The 25,932-nt window shown below is 46.7% G+C and overlaps 2 protein-coding genes across 6 annotated transcripts in view; one reads left to right on the forward strand and one right to left on the reverse strand.

Moving 5' to 3' along the window:
* The window catches only part of LOC143787376 (phosphoglucomutase-1), a 79,229-nt gene extending 77,864 nt beyond the window's left edge, over positions 1-1,365 (reverse strand). Inside the window, exon 1 of one of the 4 annotated variants that reach the window (XM_077276052.1) lies at positions 1,206-1,337. The gene's annotated coding sequence lies outside the window, so the exon portion shown is untranslated. Of the gene's footprint in view, positions 1-1,109; positions 1,131-1,205 lie in introns of those variants that run through there. The other 3 variants (XM_077276045.1, XM_077276046.1, XM_077276049.1) reach the window with 3 other exon arrangements.
* ITGB3BP (integrin subunit beta 3 binding protein) lies at positions 1,328-21,593 on the forward strand. Of its 2 annotated transcripts, XM_077276054.1 has the most exons (8): positions 1,328-1,549; positions 5,552-5,594; positions 7,618-7,750; positions 8,878-8,950; positions 11,103-11,181; positions 16,629-16,722; positions 19,543-19,588; positions 20,268-21,593. In XM_077276054.1, the coding sequence occupies exons 1-7, from the start codon at positions 1,545-1,547 to the stop codon at positions 19,584-19,586; spliced, it is 471 nt and encodes a 156-aa protein (XP_077132169.1). In that variant the 5' UTR covers positions 1,328-1,544; the 3' UTR covers positions 19,587-19,588; positions 20,268-21,593. The 2 variants fall into 2 exon arrangements, with proteins under 2 accessions (XP_077132169.1, XP_077132168.1); XM_077276053.1 differs by lacking the exons at positions 19,543-19,588; positions 20,268-21,593 and having other exon boundaries at positions 1,411-1,549; positions 16,629-16,946.
* Positions 21,594-25,932: the final 4,339 nt, after the last annotated feature.

A 25,932-nucleotide genomic window follows, 5' to 3' on the forward strand; every position in this document is an offset into this window, starting at 1 on the left:
TGTAACTCAGGATCAGTAATGTAATGTATGTACACAGTGACTGCACCAGCAGAATAGTGAGTGCAGCTCTGGAGTATAATACAGGATGTAACTCAGGATCAGTAATGTAATGTATGTACACAGTGACTGCACCAGCAGAATAGTGAGTGCAGCTCTGGGGTATAATACAGGCGATAACTCAGGATCAGTAATGTAATGTATGTACACAGTGACTGCACCAGCAGAATAGTGAGTGCAGCTCTGGAGTATAATACAGGAGGTAACTCAGGATCAGTAATGTAATGTATGTACACAGTGACTGCACCAGCAGAATAGTGAGTGCAGCTCTGGGGTATAATACAAGATGTAACTCAGGATCAGTAATGTAATGTATGTACACAGTGACTGCACCAGCAGAATAGTGAGTGCAGCTCTGGAGTATAATACAGGATGTAACTCAGGATCAGTAATGTAATGTATGTACACAGTGACTGCACCAGCAGAATAGTGAGTGCAGCTCTGGGGTATAATACAGGATGTAACTCAGGATCAGTAATGTAATGTATGTACACAGTGACTGCACCAGCAGAATAGTGAGTGCAGCTCTGGAGTATAATACAGGATGTAACTCAGGATCAGTAATGTAATGTATGTACACAGTGACTGCACCAGCAGAATAGTGAGTGCAGCTCTGGGGTATAATACAGGAGGTAACTCAGGATCAGTAATGTAATGTATGTACACAGTGACTGCACCAGCAGAATAGTGAGTGCAGCTCTGGAGTATAATACAGGATGTAACTCAGGATCAGTAATGTAATGTATGTACACAGTGACTGCACCAGCAGAATAGTGAGTGCAGCTCTGGGGTATAATACAGGAGGTAACTCAGGATCAGTAATGTAATGTATGTACACAGTGACTGCACCAGCAGAATAGTGAGTGCAGCTCTGGAGTATAATACAGGATGTAACTCAGGATCAGTAATGTAATGTATGTACACAGTGACTGCACCAGCAGAATAGTGAGTGCAGCTCTGGGGTATGATACAGGAGGTAACTCAGGATCAGTAATGTATGTACACAGTGACTGCACCAGCAGAATAGTGAGTGCAGCTCTGGAGGATAATACCGGATGTAGCTCGGTTATGGTTATATGGACACAGGCAGCTCTCGGGGAGACATTGTCCTGTCCTCTCCCATTTCCTATCGGGTCTCCACTACTCACTTTCTATCTCTCCGTCTTCTGCTTGGTCCGTTTTCTTCTGCTGCTCTGTTACCAGGGGAACGCGGAGCCGGAAGTGATGTCACTCTCCAATAACAAATATGGCCGTCTCGGCCTCACCGTCTGCGGTATTATGTGGCGGGGTCTTTTCCCGCATTTTTTTGGTCTGGTCCAGTGACGCGAGTTATCAGCTGTGCGCTGCTGCGGGTTATCAGTATATGTGGAGGACTATGACTAGGTGACGGTGGGGAGGAACCTTGCAGCTTGACACGGGTTCCGGGGGGAAGGGTTTAGAGCCGCACACGGCGCCAGTGGCGGTCGGTTTGCGGCAGCGCTGACAGGATGCGGTGAGTACAGAGCTGTTATCTGTCCGGGCTGCTCCATGCTGTGAGCTGTCACTCTCATTTCTGCCGTGAGACTACAACTCCCAGCAGTGCGCCGGGTTCTTAGAGCGTTTTCCAGCAGGAGCTGCTTGTTAGGAGTCTCCTGCACTTTTCTTTTTCTACCAGGTGTTTTTTTTTTATAACCTGAAGAGAAATATAAAAGCTAAAAAAAACCCTAATGTGAAAGGCAAGGTGATTTACCGTAGAATGAATAGGAGCGGGTTTTTTCTGAGAGTTTGTGCAGATGATTCTGGGTCGGATCTGATCCAGAAGACGCCAGAAAATATCCTGCCACCTCTTCTGGTGGTAAAGAACTTTGCTGTTCGGTGTTTGAAGCGTTTTTCTTCTGAAAGGGATTTTGCAAAATAAACATAACGTGGGAGGAAATGTTAGTTTGTTTACTAGGAAGCGATGACTGATGACGCGATGACGAGGCGCTGCCAATCACAGGGCTAAAAAAAACTACAGGACATGGGGAAAACTCTTACTGACTTAGTTTCCTCCAGAGAATGTATTTTTATCTTTGATCGCCTCAAAATAAAGCAGATTTGTCACAAAACCTGAAGGAAATTGAATGAGAATCCTAAATCTCCTGCACACGATGATTGTTTCTCACATGAAGATTTGGTGCAGCAAAAAAAAAGCCTCTGCAGATTGTCAATTTTTGCAATGTTTCTTCACCCCAAAATGGGGTAAAAATGGGCGTTTTTGCTGCAAAGATTTTTGCAACCAAATACTGAACGTATGACCCGTACCCCGGCCTCCGATCTGCACAAATCCTCGGCCTCTGATCCCGCTCTGTACGGGCAGTGTGCACCAGACCCTACAGAATACACGGAACGTTTCCCCGTTACCTCTCATTATAATATAGGATTCCTGGCGTACAGCACATACACCGGCCAATAAATGCTACCAAACCGTGCACACGTAGCTCCATAGTGATCCATGGATTCATGGCAGTTTTGGTGATTGACTAATTTGTAACACCATTATGCGCTTTGGGCATCAGACAGTTTTTAGAAGTGTCGAATTGTGGCTGAAATGCATCAGATATGTTATTGGGGTGTGATATTATTTTAGCAACTGAGTTTAAATTAAAGCGTCCAAGAGCTGGTACAAGGAAGGGAAAGTGTCTGAGGCTCTGTTCACATTTATTTTGTGGTTTCCATTTAAATACTTAAGAAACAGGTTGGAGACGGAAGCTCCCGGCGATTGTCAGTATTTACTATGTCTGGCTTATGTTCCAAATTTTTTGATTTATTATTTATTAAAAAAGCAAAACAAGTTTTTCTCTCGTGTTCACCTTCAGGACAACAGCGGGCTGATGGAGTCCAAAGTGATTCACGAATGTGTGTAACAAGATTTATTTTATTCACCTGTATAGCGCCAACATATTCCACAGCGCTTTACAGACATGAACACTGTCCCCATAGGGAATGAATGTAGATCGTGATCCGCCCCAATCAGTATGTCTTCTTAGTCTGGGAGTAAACCAGAAAAATCCACATGAACATGGGGAGAACATACAAACTCATTGGTGGCCCTGGAACGGAGAACCCCAGCTCTGCAAAGCTACAGTGCTAACCACTGAGCCACCGTCTACAGTACTGAGCCACTGTGCTGGGTAACCAGATAATCCACCAAATTTGCTCTTCTAATCATTTAAGGGGTAATATTTCTATTTGTGGAGAGTGAAATGCCAGGTCTGGCATGCCAGTAGGAGGAGACTTATGAGCCTTGCATGCTCCTCTGGGAAATTAAATATGCAAATTGTCTCTTCAGAGAGGAAGAGGAATAGAACTGTAAAGCGCCACCTGTTAAAAGCAGCAATCCAACAAGTCCTTATCAACCTTCTAACAAGTCTTGCAGTATGACTTGTGATAAAAGCCAAATCAGAATCTCAATTTGCAGATATGGTGTTTTGGGGTATTGCCCCTCATCAGTGCAAAGTATGAGATCTGAGTTGACTGGCGAAGAGGCTAAGACTGGGATTTAAGTTGTAAGTTTTCTCCTTGCGCAGAGTGACATGCCAGGTCTGACACACCAGTATGAGGAGGCTTATGCACCTTGTACTCCTTGTTTTTGGAGTGTTAATGCTCTGTTTGGTAGTGTTCTGGCAGGATTGCATGTGTAGCTGGTGGTGTTATGAGGGCCGGTGCTCTGGCTGCAGTTCTCATTATTTAATGAAGAGTGGATCCGAAGCTGGCTCTTACCTTTAAGCTGCTCCGACCGTGTACGAAGTGTTTATTTGTGATTTCGCTTTCAGTGTGCAGTAGATCAGTAGGGGTCTGAGTCCTCAGAACCACACAGTCTGTACAGTAGAGTGCAGCTCCTGACGTGAGTGCGCAGATCAGTGTGCAGACCCACAAACACTTTATTGATCCCATTCACTGTTCTGAGCTGATCGCTTCTGTCATCTTTTGAGTGATCCTTGAGAATATGATCCTTCAGCATATAGGAAAAAAAATGTTGAGCATTAAGTGCACTTTAAAGATGTTCTGCAGTTCCTTAACCCTGACAATTTTTCGCTTTTCTCTGCCTACTGAAGTTCTTGCTGTATACTGTAGGGGGCGCTCTCATGCATTAGGGTCATATGGTGGTAGTAATAATCTGAGCCATGAGTCTGAGCCGGTCTCCCCTACATCTCGGCACGGTCATGTCATTTGCTTCCAGCGCTGCAATGCTTCTCACTGTCAGTATTCGGGCCTCGTGTAATAAAATGCTAATGTCTGCTCTTTAGGTGACAGCTGTGAGATTGAAGGCATTATAAATATTCCGCTCTCCGTTCCGAGCTCTGCTATTAACAGCTGGGCTTGGGAAGAGATTTTGGCAAGAGTGAGGGGGCGCCTGGCATGTCTCCCCTGGTGGATGGTGCAGCGTGGCTACTCTAAGGGTCACCGACTTTCGATGCATCGGCACGTCCATCTGTTTCCATTTTGCAAGACAAGCGTTTACCCGACCGACTGTCTGCAGCGGTGTCCATTGTGTCTTGGAAAGTTCTGCAACTTTCTAAAATTCTTTCCGTTTTTGTAAGACTTTTAAGATCTCTTCTTGTTGTCAGTGACTGGGAACATTCTCATTTACTTCTCATATTTCTGGATCATCAACATTTGCACATTTTACCTGCATTGATACATTGTAGCAACTATGGGGACAGGAGAGAGATTAGAGGTAATAATGTATTGATTGGATACAATTTGTAGCCAGTTATTAGATTTGTTCTGTTTTTAGCCACTATTGTTTCCATTCACCGACACCAAGCGGTGATCTTCAGAATGGCAAGAACTTTTTTTTTAACCCTTTCAATTTGTCTTAATCGGATGTCTAGGATTTGGGTCATGAATACCCACACCGGGTGCCCTCTGTTCTTGGTCCATTGCATCTCAGTTCCTATTGAAATGAATGGCTGCTGCAAACCGCTTATTGGCAGGTGACCAGTAGTCATACCCCTAATCACCAATCTGATATTGATCTCCTATCCTCAGGACGGGTCATCCATATCTTGATAAGTTGATCAACAAGTGTCGTCCCGTCAGGACTCTGCGCAATCAGGTGTGATCTGTGGGGAAACCCAGCAATATGTGTTCAATTTCCCTGCAGCACCCCCACAGGAGAAAGGAAGTATTACACAAAGTCCAATTTTATCAGTAACCATCTGTGTAACTTATGATTGAACGGATCCTCAGGAGCAAGAAATCCATGTGGCTGGCACTGTTAAAGGGGCTTTGCTCCTGGGGCTGGTGCTGTTAATGGGGCTTTGCTCCTGGGGCTGGCGCTGTCAAGGGGGGCCTTGCTCTTGGGGCTGACACTGTTGGGGAGTGGTGGTGAGGCTAGCCCTGGTAACCTGCAATCAGGAGGGGGTGTCTTTACTTGTTAGACTCGTTCGCACTCAATTTTGATAGGTAGCAGATTTCTCCGGTCCTACGTCCGTCTTTCCTAACTCCATTTTCACCTTTTTGTTTCCAGAGCCAAACGATCCCTACGTCTGGAAGCGTCAGAGACCAACAAGGTGTGTCCATAACGGTGCAGGGTATATTTAAGGGTTAATGCTTTATCTGCCACCTCCAGTATTAGTGTACATTAGTGGCTTGACATGGCAAACATAGCCTTATCACAGAGGGGGAGGGGAGTTGGCCGGGTGTGAGGGCTGTGGACAGGACACCCCCCCCCCCCCCCCATAATAATGGAGCAGATGAGGGTATTTTCACGCGGCCCCCATAGTAATTTTCCACAGAGAATTTGGGGGGAGTCATCGGTCAGCTGTGAGCGGTGACATTACAGCCGCAGCCGTCTTGCCATCGACCACCACTCCAAACAATATGGAATTATGATAATGTTACATCCAGCATATTAGGAACGCACGAGCGGGAGATGGAAACCAGACAGACATTTTTCTGCGGAGAACATAATTGTTTACCTCGGCTAATCTGCTATAATTAAGCCGTAAAAATACCACTGCTTCTATAAATGATGCCGCCATTACCATCGTATAAAATACAGCTCAACTATAACTGTTATGTTTGCGGATCCCCGTCACAAGCGGCGACGTCGTGCCAAATGGATCGGCCGCAATGCCAAATGTATCATGATATACTAGATGATGGCCCTCTGATGCCAGCGCCGGGTGTTAGCCTGGATAATAATGGTGGCACTGGAGGTGTAGAGCCGGGCATCGCTGTCTGGCGCCAACACGCTCCATCTTCTTGAGACTTGTAATGTATATAGTTCCTTAAAGGACCCCAGTCACTGGGACTGGACCCCACAGATCTCCCGCCAGCAGCAGTATACGTGATGGCGCCGTCCTACGGACTAAACCTCCGCCCAAATGGAGAAATGCAAATATACCCCTCCCCTGTCTGAGCCAATCTGACCAATGAGCAGAGCCAAGAAGTGTCATGTGACTGTTACCGCCTCCTGGACTCTGAGTTAAATGATGAAAATGAATTCTTTGTGTCATCACTTAAGGAGGTTATACCAAGTTTAGAAGTTATCCACTATCCATGGCAGAGGTAATACCTGCCTGATCTCTGGGGGTCCGACCACTGGGACCCTCGCCTATTGGGAGAACCATGGAGCGGTGTTCGATCACTCGCCGCCCATTCATTCATTCATTCATTCATTCCATTATGGGATTGCCGAAGAGCAGCCGCACTCTGCGCTCAGATATCTCTGGCGGCCCCATAGAGAATGAAGCGGGAGTTGTGATTGGTGAGGGTCCCAACGGGCGGACCCCCAACGATCAGGAAGTTATCCCCTGTCCAATGAATACGGGATTATTACCAAACATGGTACAACCGCTTTAAAAAATAAAATAAAAGTTTGTACAGAATTAGAACTTGGCTTCAGTCGCCATTGGTGGTTTTGCATCAGGGCTTGTGTTTCTGCAGGAGGAGCTGTAGTGTTTTGGGGGTTTTTTATTTTTTTTTTGTTTTTTTCTTTAATACCATTTTGGTATCCCTATGAGTTTCTATCTTTTCATTCCTTTTTTTTTTTTTTTTTTTTCTTTTGAGGATGCAATATTTCCAAAGTAAAAAAATGATTGCCAGCTAATTATTATTTTTTTTTTTTCCTTGCTTTTCAGCTTCCTGTGAGAAATATTTTAACATTTTTCTAGTTGGGAAAATTACAGCCTCGACAAATTTTTACATTATTATTATTATTATTATTATTATTATTATTTATATATTTTTTTTTCTTTAGGGGAAAGTGGTGATTTAAATTTTATTTATATTCTTTAAGGTTTTTACATTTGTAATTCTCCCAGCAGACTTTTTATCTTACACGATACACTGTAATATTACAGTATTTCAGTCTTTCTCCTATGAAAGCGGCACACGGGAGGCCGTCAGCAGGCAGCAGTTATTTTAGGGTGTTGGCTGTATAACACAGCTGGCATTCGGTGTGAGTCCGCTTCATGTGGGATGTGTACACATCAGCCATACATATGGCAATTGTCGCCAAGTGGTTAAACTAAGGAGGGAGGGGTGAAGGACAAGTTGATCACCGTGATTCCATCTGTCTCTTACCTGCAGAATGAAACATCAAGAGTTAATGCAGGTCGAGACCCCAGCCATTACTCCCCACTCACTGGGACCCGTCAGATGAGCCCCTCATCCACCTCCAAACAGCGAGCAGCGGCAGATGCTGAGGAGCGAAAAACACAAAGTAAGTCAAGATCAATCATACACTGATTGCACCAGCAGAATAGTGAGTGCAGCTCTGGAGTATAATACAGGATGTAACTCAGGATCAGTAATGTAATGTATGTACACAGTGACTGCACCAGCAGAATAGTGAGTGCAGCTCTGGGGTATAATACAGGATGTAGCTCAGGATCAGTAATGTAATGTATGTACACAGTGACTGCACCAGCAGAATAGTGAGTGCAGCTCTGGAGTTTAATTGATAATTTGGCAATATCCGGGATAAGCTGATGTTCCTCTTTGTTTATTGCTATATACTTGTATATATATCTCACTTTAGAGAGACTCGTTTTGAAAGTCAGACATTGGCGCACAATCAGTATTCGGGCAGCGTGTGGCGAGCGGGGGCGCCGGTAATGTAAAGTGTAAATGATATTGGTTTTAATAAACTTTGTTCAGGCTGCGTGTTTAACTGTTCTTCTCCGTCTGAGCTTATCAGTCTGTAAGTCATGCCTCAGAGACGTCTGATTACTTTTCTTAAGTGCACCCATGGATTTCGCCCGAATCTCATTTTCTGGCTGCAGACGGTCGTTAGTGCTGTAAAGCATGGACGCTGCGGAGGAGAGAAGCGGCAGCACAATTCCCTATAATGATGGCAGCCGCCTCTGCCTCCTGTCCTGTCCGTACATTTACTCACCATGTCATCCCTTTGTCATTTGTCTGCAGCAGCATGGAAGCTCCTGAACTTTGTGAGTTGTTCCCAGGGCATGCTGGGACTTGTAGTAATAGTAGTAGTAGACATTCATGAGTATCTGGAGCTAAAGCAGAGCGGGTTAATGTGTAATGTGTGTATGGCTCCATTTTTCCTATTCGAAGGCCTTTGGAAGCAGTAAGGTATACACCGGAGGCTTTTCCATGTATCTCCCCAGTCCGTGTACAGATGCATGTTCCACATGTGTATTTCTTTACATATGTCTTATAAACAAAATAAAAAATGCTGACCGTGAAAGACGTACTGATAGGGAATGTAGATTGTGAGCCCCATCGGGGACAGCGATGATAATGTGTGCAAACTGTAAAGTGCTGCGGAATATGTTAGCGCTATATAAAAATAATTATTATTATTTAGTCCCCAATTTTGTTTTGCAGAAGACTCCATTCTCAAGACTGCAGAACCAGAAACATCCAGCAGAGGGCAGAGCTCTCCAGAAGAAAACACACAGTAGGTGATAAATGAGCGATTTTTCAGGTCAGGAGACCCGATTCCTCCTCAACTGGAGGAACTTCAGATGATTCTCTGACCTTAGTAGATGAGTTAGTGCAAAGGCTGACTTGTACTTCTCTACCTCTGGCCATATGTATGTTTAGAGACTTTTATTTTTACATTGTGGCCCCCAAGGATCAGCAATAACTTGCGTTCCTCGGTTCCAGCCTGCGCTCTATATTCCCGTGTATTCATCTCTTGCTGCAATGTGGAAAGTTTGGTAGCTCGATCTCTGGGGTAACCATTTTGACTTTGTGATTTGCGTTGCGGTCACAGACCTTTGCAATGGGCTCTCGTTCACCTGTGTGCCGCGGCTTCATCGCAACAGAGCAAACTTTCGATGTTGCTTCCAAAGTCACCATGAAACCACAACCTAAAAAAGGGTTTTTGTTTTTTTTCATTGTCTCCAATGTCCTCATTGAGGGGTGTGAGAGGCGCTGATTATTTGATGATCTGGTTGTTTACGAGTCCGCTTAGGGGGGCCTTTATAATAAAGTTCTGTCCAAACTGGACGCCCCCCTGTCACGTGAAGCATCGAGCTGCTGTCTACGTCCCACATAGGACAGACACACGGAATGAATGATGGAGTCAGCGACAACACGCGGAATCTATGTCCCCGAGGCCATCGACCTGCACGGGCAACAAGAGGGACAAGTATTTAAACCTCACTTGGAATGAGCCACCATTGAAGTGTACAGCATTCTGCAGCGTACGATAACACAAATTCAGCTATTCCGTGTGAACTTTCCAGCCCCGAGGCAATTTACATCTTGTATAATACGGCGACGCTGACATTTCCTCTCTTGGCAGACATCTGTTGCAGCCACGGGAATGCAGTAAACAGCAACTTAAGTGCCTGGTAAATGCCACTTGTAATCAGCCCTTCTGTGGGATCAGAATGGGAGGATCCGCCATCGGCCCCTTCAGTTTCCAGCCTTCAAGATCCATTTACAACTTAATACTGTTATTCTTTTTGTAAGAGACGGAGGGGACGGCCGGTTAAAGGGGCGCAGCCGCTCGGAGAAATCGCCAAAAATCCAGACGCTGTGACCACCTCCCTCCGTCGGGACCCTCCGAGCCGCTCAGCGTTTGGCTACTGAGCAGAGATTGATCTTCCAATGAGGAACCACATTTTGTGTTTAATTTTTCTTTTAAAATACATCTTGAGAAGTTTCCACAATATTTATGTTTAAGGAAACCTAGAAAGTTTGTGAAAAATGTAATAAGTTTCTTCTTCTATTTCAATCCTGGTTATCTGAAATCTTGTCTTAAAATCTCAGGCTTCTCCTTCCCCCCCCCCCCCCCCCCCTAGAGTAAAGCCCCCCATGCAGGGTAGGTAGCCGTCTACCCAATACACAGATTGGCTGGGCAGATCACTCCAATGGGGGATGCTTCGGTGGCCTCTTTGAGGAGAGAGTCGGGAGCCCCCATTTTGACCGACATCGATGGGTTTAGGTGACATTAGTCTCCTGTGTGGGGAACTTTACAAACTGATCATCCCAAGTCCTAATCTGCGCAATGTTTGGGTTTTCCTGAGGCCTTAAAATTTAATACATAAATGCAAATCTTCTTAATTCAACACTTGCCGTTTTGTGTATGCAGCGACTGCGCAGAATAACATTTCTTCATGGCTACACTAAAGGCCCCAAACAATCCTTATACAATGTAAAGCTGCAGATGTCTCCATTGTCGTCTGTTTTGCTAAAACTAAAGAGAGACGCATATGTCTGCATAAATGTGGTTTACAGAAAACGGACGTTTTAACAGGACCATCTGCAAAACTGACCTCAGAGATCCCAAGATCAGGGGTCTGCGGCGCCATCTCGCTGTTAGCGGAGGCACATTAGTCTATTGCTGTACTCGGCAGTCTCATAGACGATGAATGGAGCGGCGGCCTCCCACGCAGACCTCCGCCATGGTCCTGATGGGCGGCAGTCTTGTGATCCCTGAGGCTCCCAGCAGTCCGGCACCAGTTATCTCCAATCCAATGGACAAGGGAATAGAATATATTGTGAATATCCCTTTGAGATGCATTGGAACAACTTAAAAAGGAAAAATGCAAATGTAGACATTGATTTAAATGGACATTGTTCTGACTTCTTTGTTTCAGAATTTTGAACCTGTTTTCACAAGTTGAAGATTCGCTGAATGAGTTTTTGGAACTGAGGCAACACCTATCAGACTTACAGGTTGGTGCGCTGCGATCTCGTGTCGTCTGAGAATGCATTGGTCACCTAGTTGGGTGAATTTACGAAAATACCAGTTTAGTTAATGGACCGTCACATCTGTCACCGCAAGACACTCTGGTCTAGAAACTAAAATCTGGAAAACGTATTTCATACCAATTAACCCCTTCCCGACCTTTGACGCCACGTAGGCGTCATGAAAACCCGTGCCAATCCGACCCATGACGCCTATGTGGCGTCATGGAATGATCGCGTCCCTGCAGATCGGGTGAAAGGGTTAACTCCAATTTCACACGATCTGCAGGGACAGGGGGAGTGGTACTTCAGCCCAGGGACTAAAAAACTGGTGAAATATTACAATCCAGCCATGGCAGATGCTGCAATATCATCGGCCATGGCTGGAAAACCTAATCTGTCCCCCCCACACCCACCGATCTCCTCCCCAGTCCTCCGTTATGTGGTCCGCCCCCCTAAGTCGTCCTGTCCGCTCCCCCGGCTTCCTGCCCGCTCCCCCCGTGCTCCGATGCCACCCCCCCGTCCTCCGATGCCACCCCCCCCGTCCTCCGATCCACCCCCCATGCTCAGATTCCCCCCCCCCCCCCCTCATACTTACCGGGCGTCCGTCCGTCTTCTCCATGGGCGCCGCCCTCTTCCAAAATGGCGGGCGCATGCGCAGTGCGCCCGCCGAATCTGCCGGCCGGCAGATTCGTTCCAGGTATATTTTGATCACTGCGATAGGTTATATCGCAGTGATCAAAATAAAAAAAAATAGTAAATGACCCCCCCCCCCCCCCCTTTATCACCCCCATAGGTAGGGACAATAATACAAAAAAGAAATTTTTTTTTTCTTTTTCCACTAGGGTTAGGGGTAGGGTTAGGGCATGTGCACACAATGTGGTGTGGAAAATACCGTGCGGAAACGCTGTTGTATTTTCCACAGCATGTCAATTTTGTGCGGATTCCGCAGCGTTTTACACCTGTTCCTCAATAGGAATCCGCAGGTGAAATCCGCACAAAAAAACACTGGAAATCCGCTGTAAATCCGCAGGTAAAACGCAGTGCCTTTTACCTGCTGATTTTTCAAAAATGGTGCGGAAAAATCTCTCACGAATCCGCAACGTGGGCACATAGCCTTAGGGTTGGAATTAGATTTAGGGTTGGAATTAGGGCTAGGGTTGGAAATAGGGTTAAGATTAGGGTTAGGGGTGTGTTGGGGCTACAGTTGTGGGTAGGGTTGGGATTAGGGTTAGGATTAGGGTTAGGGTTGGGATTAGGGTTACGGGTGTGTTGGGGTTAGGGTTGTGGTTAGGGGTGTGTTGGGGTTAGGGTTGTGATTAGGTTTATGGCTACAGTTGGGATTAGGATTAGGGGTGTGTTGGGGTTAGTGTTGAAGTTAGAATTGAGGGGTTTCCACTGTTTAGGCACATCAGGGGTCTCCAAACGCAACATGGCGCCACCATTGATTCCAGCCAATCTTGCGTTCAAAAAGTCAAATGGTGCTCCCTCCCTTCCAAGCCCCGACGTGCGCCCAAACAGTGGTTTACCCCCACATATGGGGTATAAGCGTACTCAGGACAAACTGGGCAACAACTATTGCGGTCCAATTTCTCCTGTTACCCTTGCGAAAATAAAAAATGACTTGCTAAAACATCATTTTTGAGGAATGAACAATTATTTTTTATTTTCACGGCTCTGCGTTATAAACTTCTGTGAAGCACTTGGGGTTTGAAAGTGCTCACCACACATCTAGATAAGTTCCTTGGGGGGTCTAGATTCCAAAATGGGGTCACTTGTGGGGTGTTTCTACTGTTTAGGCACATCAGGGGCTCTGCAAATGCAACGTGACGCCCGCAGACCATTCCATCAAAGTCTGCATTTCAAATGTCACTACTTCCCTTCCGAGCCCTGACGTGCGCCCAAACAGTGGTTTACCCCCACATATGGGGTATCAGCGTACTCACAACAACCTGGGCAACAAATATTGGGGTCCAATTTCTCCTGTTACCCTTGTGAAAATAAAAAATTGCTTGCTAAAACATCTTTTTTGAGGAAAGAAAAATTATTTTTTATTTTCATGGCTCTGCGTTATAAACTTCTGCGAAGCACTTGGGGGTTCAAAGTGCTCATCACACATCTAGATTAGTTCCATGGGAGGTCTAGTTTCCAAAATGGGGTCACTTGTGCGGGAGCTCCAATGTTTAGGCACACAGGGGCTCTCCAAACGTGACATGGTGTCCGCTAATGATTGAAGCTAATTTTCCATTCAAAAAGCCAAATGGCGTGCCTTCCCTTCCGAGCCCTGCCGTGCGCCCAAACAGTGGTTTACCCCCACATATGGGGTATCATCGTACTCAGGACAAACTGGACAACAACATTTGGGGTCCAATTTCTCCTATTACCCTTGGGAAAATAAAAAAATTCCGGGCTAAAAATCATTTTTGAGGAAAGAAAAATATTTTTTTATTTTCATGGCTCTGTGTTATAAACTTCTGTGAAGCACCTGGGGGTTTTAAGTGCTCACGATGCTTCTAGATAAGTTCCTTGGGGGGTCTAGTTTCCAAAATGGGGTCACTTGTGGGGGAGCTCCAATGTTTAGGCACACGGGGGCTCTCCAAACACGACATGGCGTCCGCTAAAGATTGGAGCCAATTTTTCATTGAAAAAGTCAAATGGCGCTCCTTCCCTTCCGAGCCCTGCCGTGCGCCCAAACAGTGGTTTACCTCCACATATGAGGTATCAGCGTACTCAGGACAAATTGCACAACAACGTTCGTGGTCCAGTTTCTCCTTTTACCATTGGGAAAATAACACAATTGTTGCTAAAAGATAATTTTTGTGACTAAAAAGTTAAATGTTAATTTTTTCCTTCCATGTTGCTTCTGCTGCTGTGAAACACCTGAAGGGTTAATAAACTTCTTGAATGTGGTTTTGAGCACCTTGAGGGGTGCAGTTTTTAGAATGGTGTCACTTTTGGGTATTTTCAGCCATATAGAACCCTCAAACTGACTTCAAATGTGAGGTGGTCCCTAAAAAAAATGGTTTTGTAAATTTTGTTGTAAAAATGAGAAATCACTGGTCAAATTTTAACCCTTATAACTTCCTAGCAAAAAAAAAAAATTGTTTCCAAAATTGTGCTGATGTAAAGTAGACATGTGGGAAATGTTATTTATTAACTATTTTGTGTCACATAACTCTCTGGTTTAACAGAATAAAAATTCAAAATTTTGAAAATTGCGAAATTTTCAAAATTTTCGCCAAATTTCCGTTTTTTTTTCACAAATAAACTCAGAAATTATCGACCTAAATTTACCACTAACATGAAGCCCAATATGTCACGAAAAAACAGTCTCAGAACCGCTAGGATCCGTTGAAGCGTTCCTGGGTTATTACCTCATAAAAGGACACTGGTCAGAATTGCAAAAAATGGCCAGGTCATTAAGGTCAAAATAGGCTGGGTCATGAAGGGGTTAAAAAGCTAATGGTGCAAGGAGTCACCAACAGGGTGCGGGCGGGCGGCTTGTTCCCGGCAGGCAGGTGACCGGCGGCTTGTTCCAGGCATGCCATGAATGGGTTACAGGGCAGGAACACCAGTCCTGAGGTGGACGCTCGGTACCTATCAGGGATTCAGTGCCGCTGGACCCTCTGGCTGCAGACTGTGAAGCCCCCAATAGACAATAGATGGCTGTCGTCTGATCATTTGGTCAGCATCACTCCTGAGAGCCGCCGCTGGACTTCTCTGGTGGCTTATCTCGGGGAGAACAATAGGATGTGGCTGTGCTATATTTGCCACGCTGGATCCTTCTCTTCCCCATCATCACATGTTGGTGGCTCCTTACACCTTAGACTGTCAGCCAAGCTCCATGATATCGGCGTGTTTGGCTGACGTTTGTCTAATGTGTATGGGGGGGGGGATGGGCTCAAGACACAGGGACTTTTTTTTTTTTTTGGGTGGGTGATTTGGAAGTTACATAATGACTTATTCTCCATTCACATCCAAAGCTGCATTCGCAATTCTGTCGACCGCTAAATTAAATCTCGTCACTTTGCTGAAGGATCTGGTCCTGACAGTTTAGTTGTATGTGATGCGATGCATGATTGTTGTATGGTGGGAAATGCAGTTTAAAGGGATGAAAGCCAATTCCTTTTAGTATGTGGCTCCGCAGTGATCAGCCGATCATCACTGCTCACTGCACCCCCAGCAAATGACCAAGGGAGCCACAGCAAGTAGTCACGGTGGTGCAGGTGGATGGGCCGCACGCGTAGTGGGTGGTGCATGGGGAAAGACTGCATGGGGAAGGACCGCGCGCGTTCGTAGTGGGTGGCGCAGGCGGATGGGCCGCGTGTTCGCAGTGGGTGGCGCAGGCGCATGGGCCGCACATTCGCAGTGGGTGGCGCAGGCGCATGGGCCGCGCGTTCGCAGTGGGTGGCGCAGGCGCATGGGCCGCGCATTCGCAGTGGGTGGCGCAGGCGCATGGGCCGCGCGTTCGCAGTGGGTGGCGCAGGCGCATGGGCCGCGCGTTCGCAGTGGGTGGCGCAGGCGCATGGGCCGCGCGTTCGCAGTGGGTGGCGCAGGCGCATGGGCCGCGCGTTCGCAGTGGGTGGCGCAGGCGGATGGGCCGCGCGTTCGTAGTGGGTGGCGCAGGCAGATGGGCCGCGCGTTCGTAGTGGGTGGCGCAGGCGGATGGGCCGTGCGTTCGTAGTGGGTGGTGCATGGGGAAAGACTGCATGGGGAAGGACCGCGCGTTCGTAGTGGGTGGCGCAGGCGGATGGGCCGCGCGTTTTTAGTGGGTGCTGTATTTTTCAGTATTTTCCTTTGTAGCTTTGGATGTGAGTGGAGAACACGACATGATGTAACTTGCAGTAAGTACATGGAAGCATTTGCTGAGTTGCTCGTCACCATGATGAAGTTCACAGGCCTCTCCGAGCAGCCTGCAGTGTGCAGCTGGCAGCATTTAGTGCAGCGTCGGCAGCTCTTTGACTTTGTGCTCCGATGTGTCCTCCTGTTTACCCAATTTAGGAGGAAGCTGTTTAATACGTCTTCGCTGTGAGCGACACATGCTGTGACATTTACAGCCGCCGCCAGCGAGCGTGTATGAGTCTCACGTGTGACACTTGCAGTGCTCGCTGGGTGGTTTGTACATTTTTACGTCTGGGTTGGGGGGAAAATATTTACGCAGTGTGAAATCTGCTCTGTTCCCTGAAGATTAGCACTTGTTACAGAGTGGATGAACTCGAAGCCTCGCAGAAGAAGCCCCAGACCACCGGGGTGGGGGGCAACGCACTGGACTTAGGAAAAAAAACCCAAAGGGAAGGTGGACAACAGGGGAGAGAAGAATCTCCAAGATCTTAAAGTTTTTACTGTTTGTTTTTTTATTTAGTATTATTATCGCTCTCATTGCTGTGTCTCTGCAGGTCCGGTAATGTGACGGTCATGTGTTTTTCCTCCCCTAGGCTGCAGAGGGCAGCAGAGAGCTGGGAAACCTCTTTGGATTGGATTCCGGAACGTTGGATCTTGAGTCGGAGATGCAGAAAACGAAAGTTCTGAGTAAGAGACAAAAAGAAAAGCTTCCTCCACAATTCACGAGACCTCTGTCCTTCTCTCTATGGGCTAGAAAAACATTGTAAAGGTCGGGGAGGAAAAAGCGGTCGGGGGTAAGGAAGCCACCGTGCCTGTATTATGGGGAAAGCGACTGTAGCAGCGTCCTCAATAAAATAGTCTCAGTAATGAAGACCTCAGGGGCGCTACTGTCTGCCTCTAAAGCTGGAGAAAAGGGGAAAAACTGTCCTAGGGACACCGATGACAGCCTGGATTGGGGATCAGCTGCTGTTCCCGGAGTCGTCTTTCAATGTTTTGTGTTCAAAAACTGCTGCTCCTTAAGATCTGAATTGTGACCTTACACAGCCGCCGTTTAATGCTCCGACCCAAACTGTATGGGCAGAACAATTGTTGACACGATCGTTATGTACCCATAAAGCGTGCATGTTGTCAGCCGCACATTGCCTGGTTACACGGTGATGTACTGGCGAAAATACGCTGACTAGCGTTTTATGTGTTCATCGTCTGATCAGCAGCTCTTTACACTGGGTGATGACTTAAGGCTGGAATTGCGTCGCTGGGGCCCTCGAGATCGGCGGTGGCTCTGCGTCTGTTGCTGGGGCCTTTGAGGTTGGCGGCTGCTCTGCGTCTGTTGCTGAGGCCTTCGAGGTTGGCGGCGGCTCTGCGTCTGTTGCTGAGGCCTTCGAGGTTGGCGGCGGCTCTGCATCTGTCCCTGGGCCCTTCGTGGGCGGCGGCTCTGCATCTGTCGCTGGGGCCTTCGAGGGCGGCTCTGCGTCTGTCCCTGGGCCCTTCGTGGGCGGCGGCTCTGCATCTGTCGCTGGGGCCTTCGAGGGCGGCGGCTCTGCATCTGTCGCTGGGGCCTTCGAGGGCGGCTCTGCGTCTGTCCCTGGGCCCTTCGTGGGCGGCGGCTCTGCATCTGTCCCTGGGCCCTTCGTGGGCGGCGGCTCTGCATCCGTCGCTGGGGCCTTCGAGGGCGGCGGCTCTGCATCCGTCGCTGGGGCCTTCGAGGCCGGCGGCGGCTCTGCGTCTGTCCCTGGGGCCTTCAAGGTCAGTGGCTCTGAGTCTGTCGCTAGGGCCCTCGAGGTCGGCGGCGGCTCTGTATTTATTTTACTATTGTAGAAAAAGATGTCCATGCAGGACAACATAGGTGACCACGTCACTAGGGACTGTACTTCTAGCAGTATTGTTTGTCTTTTAGCGGTTCTTTAACCAGGGCTCTTTTAACGTTATAGTGAACCCTTTTTTAAGGGGTTTTCCACTACTTCAATAAGATTATTTGAGAGAGAGTTGTGTTTTGGGCTGACTCGCTCTATGTGCAAGTAGTCGTGTACAGATGAGGTGTCCCATCAGAACTGAGATCTGTTTTGATGTTCTCTGTGTTTTTGCGTTACTCACATACACAAAGGAGCGTTCTCATCACTCGGTCATGTGAGGCCCCAGAAGAAGATGCAGGAAAGATTTACATTTGTGTCCAATTATCTGTTAAAAAATTCATATGTCCTTCATTACTGGATATCATATGGGGCGGCGAGATTTAATGGACGTGAACACGTTTCCTATTTGTAGGATCCACATAGGACTCATTACAGATCATGACCTCATTGTGCGAGTTTCTGCCGATTGCTCAAATATTGAAAAAAAAAAAAAAAAAAATGATAGACATATAGAGAGATAGATAAAATGCTTCTTCTGTGCTCAAGTTTATGTAAATAAGCTAAAAATTCTTTATTTAGTGGTGTATTCTATATGCAAATAGCTAATACAAGCTTCAAATTCTGCACACGTAGACATTCATAAGTTTGTCTGCAATCACCACTAGGGGGAGCTCCCTGTATACAGAGATACATGATAAGATCCTGTCTGCAGCCACCACTAGGGGGAGCTCCCTGTATACAGAGATACATGATAAGATCCTGTCTGCAGCCATCACTAGGGGGAGCTACCTGTATACAGAGATACATGATAAGATCCTGTCTGCAGTCACCACTAGGGGGAGCTCCCTGTATACAGAGATACATGATAAGATCCTGTCTGCAGCCACCACTAGGGGGAGCTCCCTGTATACAGAGATACATGATAAGATCCTGTCTGCAGTCACCACTAGGGGGAGCTCCCTGTATACACAGATACATGATAAGATCCTGTCTGCAGCCACCACTAGGGGGAGCTCCCTGTATACAGAGATACATGATAAGATTCTGTCTGCAGCCACCACTAGGGGGAGCTCCCTGTATACAGAGATACATAAGATCCTGACTGCAGTCACCACTAGGGGGAGCTCCCTGTATACAGAGATACATAAGATCCTGTCTGCAGCCACCACTAGGGGGAGCTCCCTGTATACAGAGATACATGATAAGATCCTGTCTGCAGTCACCACTAGGGGGAGCTCCCTGTATACACAGATACATGATAAGATCCTGTCTGCAGCCACCACTAGGGGGAGCTCCCTGTATACAGAGATACATGATAAGATTCTGTCTGCAGCCACCACTAGGGGGAGCTCCCTGTATACAGAGATACATAAGATCCTGTCTGCAGCCACCACTAGGGGGAGCTCCCTGTATACAGAGATACATGATAAGATCCTGTCTGCAGCCACCACTAGGGGGAGCTCCCTGTATACAGAGATACATGATAAGATTCTGTCTGCAGCCACCACTAGGGGGAGCTACCTGTATACAGAGATACATGATAAGATCCTGTCTGCAGCCACCACTAGGTGGAGCTCCCGTGCTGTTCTGCCTGTAACATACTGAGCAGTTTGCCTGAAGGATGAAACTAGTAATTATTTCTATTTTCTCTTAGTTTGCAAAGTGAGGAAAAAAAAGAAGCGTCAGCGCATCGGCTGAAAGTGAGTGAAAGCACTGAATGTTATTGCACCCTGCAACCCCCACCCTGGGGCTTATAGAGGGCCAAGAAATTCTTCTGGGCTTCTTTAGCATTATAGGAAACCCTTTTAAAGGGATTGTCCAGTACTTTAATATTGATGCGCTATCCTCAGGATATAGGTCAGCAATTATGGGATATTTGGTGGCCGAACAGCCGGCACTGGTCAGATGTACACAGTGTATGGACATGGGACAGCATGACGCCGTACACTGTGTAGTGTCCATACTGGGTACTGCAGCTCCACTCCCATTCACTTTAATAGAAGCGGAACTGCAGTAAAAGGGAATGGCCACTACATGGTGTGTGGCGCTGTCCTGCCTGTACTCACTGGTTACATCTGGAGCAGCAGTTGATCGCTGGTGGTGCAGGACGTCGCACCCCATCAAAGTCCTGTGCCACCAACTATGTCATAATATTAAATAATCATCCCACCATAACAAAAAAAAGTTGTGTTTTTTTTTATTTTTAAAGGGGCTGGGGAAAAAAACTTATTAAAGTGGTAGTTCCAGTTTTATTTCTGCAACCTGTGCTTAAAGGGATATTACGATTTTGTATCTGTAGCGCTCGCCGTCATTTATGATGATTGGGGGCTTCCACATCTTCGCATCAGTGACACATTTTTGTTTTTGCCCCTTGTCCAGGTGGCGTTGTTTTCCTTGTTACCACCGGAGGATTAGACTTCTCTCTCCCAGGACATTTGGCCCCAGGACGGTGGCGTGCAGACGTTCCCGATGCATCAGATAAAGCGACTGCTGAGTGCAGAACATTCAGGTGTTTAAAAACAAAAATGTAAAAACTGAATATTTCTAGAACTCTGACATTTGCGCAACCGTTTTCAAGAACTCTGTTTGCTGTGAATGTGAAAACTGAGGCCTAACCCTGCTAACAGCGAAGCATTGTATCCAGTCTGGAAAATGCTCTGCAACTTAAACAGTTTGGACTGATACATTTATGCTGCGCTGACACATTGTAATAGTTTTGTGCTTTTTTTTTTTTTTTTTTTTTTTCCCCGTCTGGTATTCCAGTAACAGATTTGCTTTACGGCACATGCATCAGTCTATTATCAGTCAGCGGGACCCTCGCCCTATGCGGGCAACTAGCTGCAGGTTTTGCACCCATTTACCCTTGTCACTCTGATCTTTGCTTTTGCAGACCTTTGGCCTAAAAGGGACATTTTCCGTTTTTATGTTCTGAAAATACTTTCCCCTGCTGAATGCAAGAAATGTCCTGCTGCTCTCACCTGCTTGTCATCTGAAAATACAAGCCCCCTGCCCTGCTCTGCGGGACCACCTGTCACCAGCGCACAGTCAGCACAGCCAATTTTTTTTTTTGGAGGCTGGTGGTGGTGTTTGTGAAAATGCAACTTGCAGATTCAGTGTTATTTAATGAGACATGATTGGTTTCTATTCAGTGACAGCATGCACAGATCTTAAAGATGCAGAATTTAAAACACAAGAAAAAAACACCAGTGAGTCCTGACATAATGTCTCTCACAGCTGGGAGGTCGCTACATTTGCATCCTGTCCAGCAATCCTCTATCGTCCTGATGGCTTGTTGGTGTCTGCAATGATACATTGTATCAAACTTTCATCTGTGAGAAGTATGTCAGGATGGACTTTCAGCTTCACAGTGTAATCAGAAAGCATCTATTCATTGACGGCACGCAGAGGTAAGGACCTAAATGCACAAAGGTGTACATGTAGTAATACATTTTTTGGGGGTAAAGTCACAATTTTATCAAAAGGTGACAGTGGGTCTGGCCCCAAGGGCGTGCACGGCTGCAATATTTTAGACATAGAAGATGAAAAACAAAATGATGCAAATCTATGGCTGCTGGAGCAGATTTTATTTTCTCATGGCTCAACCTAAGCCATCTGGTACACCTTAGCACAACTTAGTTTTTTCTTATTTGCTTTCTGAATTAAGCAACTTTTATAAATGACTTTCATTAAAAGTGTTCCATTATGCTGCAGAGTCTAAATCCTTTTTGTTTAGCTGAGTGATACAGAAAAATGTTATAAATCGGTCAGAGCTCCAACTTCAGGTTCTGCTGCTCTGTCTTCTCCCTCTCACTTCTCTCAGAGGTAGAGATAGCAGCAGGGAGGGAAGGGGGCTACACACAGATTTATTGAAAGTGGAGAGAAAGCACGTACAGTCTTGGAGGGCAGAGAAAATGGACTATAAATAAGGAGGAAAGAAGATAAAAGCTGTGTGATACATTATCTGATTAAGGCAGCAGCACCCTGGATACACATACAGCACACATCCAGCCTATATTACTGGGAGTGACACACAGAGCTCACATTCAGCCTATATTACTGAGAGAGACACACAGACCTCACATCCAGCCTATATTACTGAGAGAGACACACAGACCTCACATCCAGCCTATATTACTGAGAGAGACACACAGACCTCACATCCAGCCTGTATTACTGGGAGAGACACACAGACCTCACATCCAGCCTATATTACTGAGAGAGACACACAGACCTCACATCCTGCCTATATTACTGAGAGAGACACACAGACCTCACATCCAGCCTGTATTACTGGGAGAGAAACACAGACCTCACATCCAGCCTATATTACTGAGAGAGACACACAGACCTCACATCCAGCCTATATTACTGAGAGAGACACACAGACCTCACATCCTGCCTATATTATTGAGAGAGACACACAGACCTCACATCCAGCCTGTATTACTGGGAGAGACACACAGACCTCACATCCAGCCTATATTACTGAGAGAGACACACAGACCTCACATCCTGCCTATATTACTGAGAGAGACACACAGACCTCACATCCTGCCTATATTACTGGGAGAGACACACAGACCTCACATCTAGCCTATATTACTGAGAGACACACACAGACCTCACATCCAGCCTATATTACTGGGAGAGACGCACATACCTTACATCCAGCCTATATTACTGAGAGACACACAGACCTCACATCCAGCCTGTATTACTGGGAGAGACACAGACATTACATTCAACCTATATTACTGGGAGAGACACACAGACCTCACATCCAGCCTATATTACTGAGAGACACAGACCTCACATCCAGCCTGTATTACTGAGAGACACACAGACCTCACATCCAGCCTGTATTACTGAGAGACACACAGACCTCACATCCAGCCTATATTACTGGGAGAGACACACAGATCTCACATCCAGCCTATATTACTGAGAGAGACACACAGAGCTCACATCCAGCCTATATTACTGGGAGGGACACAGACTTGACATCCAACCTATATTACTGGGAGAGACACACAGAGCTCACATCCAGCCTATATTACTGAGAGAATGACCTCGGGGAGATCAAATCATCCAACACCGTGGAGACACCATCATGTGTTTCTCAATACAGTGATCCAGAACACTGCTCCATCCCTTATGGGAAATATGCAAATGCATGTAGAAAAGCTGCGGAGACACAATCACGTGTTTCTCAACGCAAGCAATGAATAGCCAGGTCTTTCACCGGGAAGGAACAACCATGGGAAGGGCAGCATCCAATAAAGGAAAACCACCTATGCCAAAACATGGTATCCATCCACAGACAGCTGTTTCGGGGTATTTGCCCCTCATCAGTGTGGAGTAGGAAACTGGCTATTAGGAGCAGTGCCTAGTGAAAAGGCTTATGAACATAAGGATGAATGACCTCGGGGAGATCAAATCATCCAACACCGCGGAGACACCATCACGTGTTTCTCAACGCAATGATCCAGAACACTGCGCCCATCCCTTATGGGAAATATGCAAATGCATGTAGAAAAGCCGCGGAGACACCATCACGTGTTTATCACTGATGAGGGGCAAATACCCTGAAACAGCTGTCTGTGGATGGATACCATGTTTTGGCATAGGTGGTTTTCCTTTCTTGGATGCTGCCCTTCCCGGTGAAAGACCTGGCTATTCATTGCTTGCGTTGAGAAACACGTGATGGTGTCTCCGCGGCTTTTCTACATATATTACTGAGAGAGACACACAGACCTCACATCCAGCCTATATTACTGGGAGAGACACAAAGACCTCACAGCCAGCCTATATTACTGGGAGAGACACACAGAGCTCACATCCAGTCTATATTACTGGGAGAGACACACAGACCTCACAGCCAGCCTATATTACTGGGGAAAAACACAGACCTCACATCCAGCCTATATTACTGGGGGAGATACACAGACCTCACAGCCAGCCTATACTACTGGGGAAAAACACAGACCTCACATCCAGCCTATATTACTGGGGGAGACACACAGACCTCACATCCAGCCTGTATTACTGGGAGAGAAACACAGACCTCACATCCAGCCTATATTACTGAGAGACACACAGACCTCACATCCAGCCTATATTACTGAGACAGACACACAGACCTCACATCCTGCCTATATTATTGAGAGAGACACACAGACCTCACATCCAGCCTGTATTACTGGGAGAGACACACAGACCTCACATCCAGCCTATATTACTGGGAGAGACACACAGACCTCACATCTAGCCTATATTACTGAGAGACACACACAGACACCACATCCAGCCTATATTACTGGGAGAGACGCACATACCTTACATCCAGCCTATATTACTGAGAGACACAAAGACCTCACAGCCAGCCTATATTACTGGGAGAGACACACAGAGCTCACATCCAGTCTATATTACTGGGAGAGACACACAGACCTCACAGCCAGCCTATATTACTGGGGAAAAACACAGACCTCACATCCAGCCTATATTACTGGGGGAGATACACAGACCTCACAGCCAGCCTATACTACTGGGGAAAAACACAGACCTCACATCCAGCCTATATTACTGGGGGAGACACACAGACCTCACATCCAGCCTATATTACTGGGAGAGACACACAGACCTCACAGCCAGCCTATATTACTGGGGAAAAACACAGACCTCACATCCAGCCTATATTACTGGGGGAGATACACAGACCTCACAGCCAGCCTATACTACTGGGGAAAAACACAGACCTCACATCCAGCCTATATTACTGGGGGAGACACACAGACCTCACATCCAGCCTATATTACGGGGGGAGACACACAGACCTCACATCCAGCCTATATTACTGGGAGAGGCACACAGACCTCACAGCCAGCCTATATTACTGGGAGAGACACACAGACCTCACAGCCAGCCTATATTACTGGGAGAGACACACAGACCTCACAGCCAGCCTATATTACTGGGAGAGACACACAGACCTCACATCCAGTCTATATTACTGGGAGATACACACAGACCTCACATCCAGTCTATATTACTGGGAGATACACACAGACCTCACATCCAGTCTATATTACTGGGAGATACACACAGACCTCACATCCAGCCTATATTACTGGGAGAGACACACAGACCTCACATCCAGCCTATATTAGTGGGAGAGACACACGGACCTCACATCCAGCCTATATTACTGGGAGAGACACACAGACCTCAAATCCAGCCTATATTACTGGGAGAGACACACAGACCTCACATCTAGCCTATATTAGTGGGAGAGACACACCCACAAGATGGAAATCTGAAACTTAAATCAGGCTGTAAATTTCATATCCTATAAATGAAGATTGGAAGACAATTGAAGGAAAACTGTGCTGCTAAATTACTGTTCCCACAATGTCCCCAAGAGAACCCAAACGTGAGGTCAGAGTTACAGAAGATATCCTTGTTTACAGGCTGTTCATGGTGGCGTTATACCTGCATTGACCTCTAGGGGTGCTGTACTCCATCATTGTATTTAATCCATTGCACAGATCCCCACGATCCCTCCTCAGATCATTAGGTGAGAAGTAAAACCACTTCCTGAGCTTTTTATTCGTCCGTCCCCATTCACACCAGTTACACAAACACATCACATTGCTGCTAATTTGGTTTTTGTGATTTATAAACAAAAACACACACACAAAAAAAGGACAAATTCCCCTTCACCTGCCGGGCAGCAGTAAAGGGGCCGCTCTCCCCCCTGCTGGGGTCGGCTCGTATTGTCATGCAGGGCAGTGATACTTCCTACCTGCCCTCCGTGTTAGTGGGGGTAACGCTGTGACTATGCGCATCATGGGGCGACAGGGGATCCATGATTTACTAGCTGTAAAGATGGAGTTATAACTCGCCCTGAGGACAGGCGCCGACCGTTCATCACGATCCTGGAGCGCGGCGTAACCTTGCCCAGCAGCGTCGGGCACATGCAGCATTTAGAGGCTCGGCCCCTTGTCAGCCGCAGCCTTGTTGCAGAAAACTTATGGAAAAAGAA

The sequence above is a fragment of the Ranitomeya variabilis genome, chromosome 8 (genome assembly GCF_051348905.1).
Source record: "Ranitomeya variabilis isolate aRanVar5 chromosome 8, aRanVar5.hap1, whole genome shotgun sequence".
In the NCBI taxonomy this organism is placed as follows: Eukaryota; Metazoa; Chordata; class Amphibia; order Anura; family Dendrobatidae; genus Ranitomeya; species Ranitomeya variabilis.

Excerpts from the sequence above, each read along its gene's own strand:
- ITGB3BP (XM_077276053.1), top strand. Across the intron at positions 7,751-8,877 it reads TGAGGAGCGAAAAACACAAA|AAGACTCCATTCTCAAGACT; the intron begins GTAAGTCAAGAT and ends TTTGTTTTGCAG. Across the intron at positions 8,951-11,102 it reads TCTCCAGAAGAAAACACACA|AATTTTGAACCTGTTTTCAC; the intron begins GTAGGTGATAAA and ends TCTTTGTTTCAG.